The sequence below is a fragment of the Sinocyclocheilus grahami genome, unplaced genomic scaffold (genome assembly GCF_001515645.1).
Source record: "Sinocyclocheilus grahami isolate Dianchi unplaced genomic scaffold, SAMN03320097.WGS_v1.1 scaffold1034.1, whole genome shotgun sequence".
Lineage (NCBI taxonomy): Eukaryota > Metazoa > Chordata > Actinopteri > Cypriniformes > Cyprinidae > Sinocyclocheilus > Sinocyclocheilus grahami.
The window spans coordinates 603,279-608,453 of record NW_015506213.1 but is presented as its reverse complement, the minus strand read 5'-3'; the positions used below and the strand labels follow the sequence as shown (position 1 = coordinate 608,453).

Below are 5,175 nucleotides of genomic sequence, written 5' to 3'. Positions count from 1 at the left end.
CAAAGACATAAATTATAAACCAAGTATAAAAAATGTCTAGAGTTTTCATGTTTAATGTCAGATTAAAAAATAAATAAATTAAGTTGGGGTAAAAGGCCCCCAGTCTGACAAAGCAATATGATTTATACATTCACAGCAAAATCAGAGCTTAAAATTAAAAAGAATATAATCAATAATTATGAATTACAAAAATATTGGAAAATATTGTTAGCTGATGCTAGCTAACTAACTACCTGACGCTAACTTGAGGTCATTTTTGAATATAGTCCAAATATTTTTTCCGCTAACGTCATGCCACTGCTCAGGTATCTCAAACTTCTGTTCACCCCTAAGTGAAGAACATTTTAAAGTATGAAAATACATTTTTAACATTCATTTGAGTAATAGTTCCTGGTTTATTTCTAACACAAATTGACAGAAAATGTATGTATGTTCATTGAAGGACAGTCATAATGTTAGGTAAAATACAGAGTGCAAATAAATCAACTACTAGTTTACCAGCATATTTTAGCATGTGTTGAATCAACATGCATCAACATAAATCACTGAATCAGCAAAAAATTAAGATATATGAACATTTGTAGAAAGACTTTGTAAAAACCTGCCTGTAAAAATGAATGATGAAATTAGTATCAATTTAATCGAAATTAAATATTAATTATGCCTCACCAAACATGTTTCCCCTTATAGTTAAAGGTAAAAAGTGTGTTTTTTAAAAAGAATATAAAGTCTCAATGCAACACTTAAGCAGAGACAAACATCTTAAAACGACTCATACAACATTTCCATTTGTGGCATTAAGATGCATTTGTGTGTACCAGCCGAGATGTTTGTATCTCAGATGCATCTCCTGTGAGCACTTATAATCATGGGAGTGCAGAGTAATGTGCACACAAACAGTCAAACCAGACAAAGCATGTTACCTTGCTTCCAGGAGGCGAATGAAACGGATAAAGATGACAGCTAGCACCACTTGTGATCTTAATTCCAGGGGAAATCAGGGCCAAACAATATAGCAAAATAGTTATTACCTTACAAAACATGGTTTCGATAGAAAGCCTTGCTTGCTGTATGAACTCAGAGTGTTTGGTACAGTTGAAAGGTTACAGCCAACAAACTGATAAGTTTAAGGTTTGCGTGTGATTTTCAAACATGTTTTCAGAGAGGATGGCTTGCCGCAGGCTGCTCTTTGACCGTGTGCATGCTGCACGCTGGGATCTTGTTTGGCTGGAGAGTTTTACTGTAGTGGGAATGCCAGTCTCGTTCAAAGACAGCTTTCATCCGTTCAACCACAGTCGAGTTGTTCTGCTCCACCTGCTGACTGATCACCATCCCAACACCGGCGCTGTAGACAAACTCGTTGCCCACCCAGTTTAAATTCCCTGAGAGCCCAGAAACACGGTTTTAGGAGAAGACATGATTCAAACACGTTTTTCCCCCTCAATTCACAATATGACTTCAGCAGCTTAATCAATGCGGAGGATGCTCTCACCTATATACACAGATCTGTCTGTCACCATGTATCTGTTGTGATTCATTCCATAGAGATCTCCATTGCTCTGCTTCTGTGGAATGAAGAACTTCTACAAAAAGAACAGAGTACATACTTCGTCAGTGACAGCAGTCCAGCCACAGAAGACATTTATAGCTAATGAAACAAAAGCTGATAATTCAGAATCATCCGTGTCACAGACTACTTGATGAATGTTGTATCTGGACATAAACACAACTGAAAAATGGACTGTAGCAAATCATATTTCTGATACATCTGTTCAAATAAACTGCCACTGACTTGCAGCACGTCTATATCTTGTCTTAAATCAAGTGGTAAGCAGCGGTCAGTCCCTCTGATTCATCATCACTTCATTTAATTCTATGCACCAAAAATATTTATTCCGATTCATTCATTGTCTTTCTCGAAGCCAGTGGCTGTAGCCAAGTATTGTAACCCATACTCTGAATTTGTCCTCTGCATTTATCCAATCCAAGTGAACACACACACACACACACACTTCTACAGCCAGTTTACTGTATTCAATCCACCTGACCTGTATGTCTTTGGACTGTGGCATGCAGCATACATACAATGTTGTACATTTTCACTCTTTGATGGAGAAGAAGCCAATGTGTATCCTAAAAATCTAAACTGTTCATGTAACACGGAATTAAATACACCTTGAAGTGTCCTCAATATCAATACACCTCTAGTTCAGCTATCCTCAACACTGGATGAACAAACTAACCCTCTAAAACAACCCTGCTGAAAAATCCAGCATAAACCAGCATGTATTCCAAGCTGGCCCATGCTGGTTTATGCTGGTTAGTGCTGCCATAGTGCTGGTATACGATGGTTTATGCTTTTAAAGTGCTGGTTAGTGCTGGTCCAGGCTGGTTAGTTCTAGTATAGTACTGGTTTATGCTGGTATAATGCTGGTTTATGCTGGTTAGTTCTGGTATAATGCTGGTATAGCTGGTGGACCAGCATATCCATGCTGTTCTCAAGCAAAATGGAGTGGGTGATGCTGGTTCACCAGCATGAGCTTTGTAGGGTTGAGTATCAGTAGGCCAGCTGTCTGTATGCAATTAGTGTTTTGAGGACAAACATGGATTTTGCTTGCATATTTGTCTGTTTAAATACATTAATGATGTAAAGGAGAAACAATATAAGGATAAAACATATGATTTATTGAATTATATGATAACTTTGTCATTTCTTTTGCTCCCTCTGGTGAAAGTAGAGCTGAAAATTTTAATTGCTTAAGGTATGATTGCATTATTAATGGTAAACTGGTAAAACATTTCAAAGCATCAAAGGTATTGTCTCCTGTTTCATAAGGTGTGTACATAAATCAATTAAAAAGAGCTTGTGTACATTGGATAACAGGGGTTATGAGAGGAGCGCTTTCAATGGGACAGTTAATAACAACTTCATAATGGAAGTTCAAAACTGAAAGTTGTTGTTTTCAAAGACTTTCATACTTATCTGGGAAGCCACATATATTCTAATCTAGCTGTCAGTCACTGATTTCAAAAAGTGCACATTGTGATGAGTCTCCTGCTCTTCCTGCTACGGCCGGCCAGTGGGTGCGTCTAGGAGACTCATAAGGAGAATGATGTCCACCTGTTCTTCCTGCTATAAAAGTCTTGGCTTTGTTGGTGTGGGATGGCCTGGTTTGCTCCCGATTGCTTTGTGTTTGTTTTTGGTTTTGGAATGTTTATTTGGATTTTGTTGTGAGAATTGTTCTGTCTGACTCTATAACATCTGTGTCAAACAGAAATGGCTGTTCTTTTTCCTTTCTTTTGTTAATAAATAATTTGTTGCAACCTTACCAACCGCATGTCCTCCTTTCATTTGTTACGGCTTTGAGCCGGTCGTGACAAATGTGGGGGCTCGTCCTTAAATTTAGACACTTGTTTTGATAAAGTTTTGGAGGATGTGTTTTTTTTTTTGTTTTTTTTTTGGTTGCTTAGCGGGAGTTCGACTTTGGTAAGTATTGGCTACAATTTATATATTTGAGGCTGGGTTTAGTGTTGGATATGCCTTTCCCTGTTTAGGTTTAGCGGAGTATCCTTAATGGGATGCTCTGATCTTTTTTTTTATTTTAGTGTGTTTTGTTTGTACGGTGAAAGCAGTTAGAGCAGTTGTCTCGGAAACACGTCCGTGTTTTGTAATGGTGACTCGTTAATCGGTCGCCATTTCAAACTCTGGTTTACAGTGTATTAAAAACCCGCTGCAAGTAACTGTACGAAGATTAGGGATGAGTTTAGATAGTTTTGAACTTTAGTTCGAGGGATTTGCTTATCTAATTTCTACACCAAGTATTTTTTTTGGAAAATTAGTCATACTTTTTCTTTCACAATGGCCTCAAAGCTGGAAGAATTTGTTAGTGCTCCATCTGAAGATTTGTTAAATTATTTGACTAAGGATCAACTAGTAGAACTTGCAGGCCACTATAAAATTAATTTGGTTACCCAAGATAAACGTTTAAAAGACAACATTAAAACCTTAATAAAGACCGAGTTAATTGAATGTGGCGTTTTAGTTTCAAATTGCAGAAGATGCTTCAGCTTTTGTTAATATGACGTCTACAATATCTCACCTAACGTTTGAACAACAAAAACAATTGTTGGTAATTCAGGCTGAGATGAAAGGAAAAATGTTAGACGCGCAAAATCGCATCGTGTTGTCTAGAGTCCAGTTACAGCAACAACAGCTTGAACTAGAACGCTATCGGTTGGATTTAATAAGGGATGGTAGGCTTGCTGCTAATGGTGAGGGGGAGCGTGATTTGACTTTTTTTGTAATTTTGATCTGGTGGGTAATGAAGTTGATTCCTAAATTTGATGAAAGATGTTGAGATTCTTTTCGAACGTGTTGCTGATGCACGAGATTGGCCAGATGAGGAGCGCACACTTATGGTGCAATCTGTTTTTACAGGTAGAGCCCAAGAGGCGTATTCTTCCCTTAGTGTAGAGGATGCAGCTGATTATCAGGCGGTTAAGGCTGCAGTGTTGAGAAGCTATGAACTGGTTCCAGAGGCCTTTAGACAAAAATTTAGGCATTGGAAGAAAAGTGAAAAACAAACACATGTTGAGTTTGTACGCGATTTCTCACTTTATTTTAATCGCTGGTGTGTAGCTTCTGATGTAAAAACACTGGGCGATTTCAAAGTTAATGGTGCTTGAACAATTTAAAAACTCCCTTTCAGATCGTGTAGCAACTTATGTAAGTGAACGTAAACCGGTCACTGCATATGAGGCAGCTGTTATGGCTGATGACTTTCTGATTCATAAGACCTCTTTTGGTTCTAAAACGTATGGAGAAAATCTTCAAAAAGAAACCTGGTGTTAATCCGTTCACTCTGCCAAATTGTCACGTGAGCCACTTGGTGGACAACATAGCTCTGGTGGGGAAAAAGAGAGAGCAAATACATGTAATTATTGTCATGTGTTTGGTCATTGGCAGAACGAATGTCCATTGTTAAAAACGAAAGACATGTTGAAAGTGAAGTCTAAATTTTTCCCCTGCAAAACCTGTTGCTTTGACCGTAAATGCCCAGACATCACATGATGGTCAAAAGTTGCTTGTCTTTTTTCAGCGTTTACTCCCTTTTGTTACAGAAGGTACTGTCAGATTGGTTAATTCTGCAAAGGATGTACCTGTTAAAATCCTTC

General features: G+C 37.9%; 1 protein-coding gene across 1 annotated transcript in view; it reads right to left on the bottom strand.

The window, feature by feature from the left end:
* Positions 1–1,145: 1,145 nt before the first annotated feature.
* LOC107565905 (inactive phospholipase D5-like) overlaps positions 1,146–5,175 on the bottom strand; it is a 48,750-nt gene continuing 44,720 nt past the window's right edge. The window contains exons 10-11 of the mRNA XM_016251203.1: positions 1,493–1,583; positions 1,146–1,382 (exon numbers count right to left, since the gene is read on the bottom strand). Coding sequence (XP_016106689.1) covers positions 1,159–1,382; positions 1,493–1,583 — 315 coding nt within the window. The 3' untranslated portion in view covers positions 1,146–1,158. The remainder of the gene's footprint in view (positions 1,383–1,492; positions 1,584–5,175) is intronic.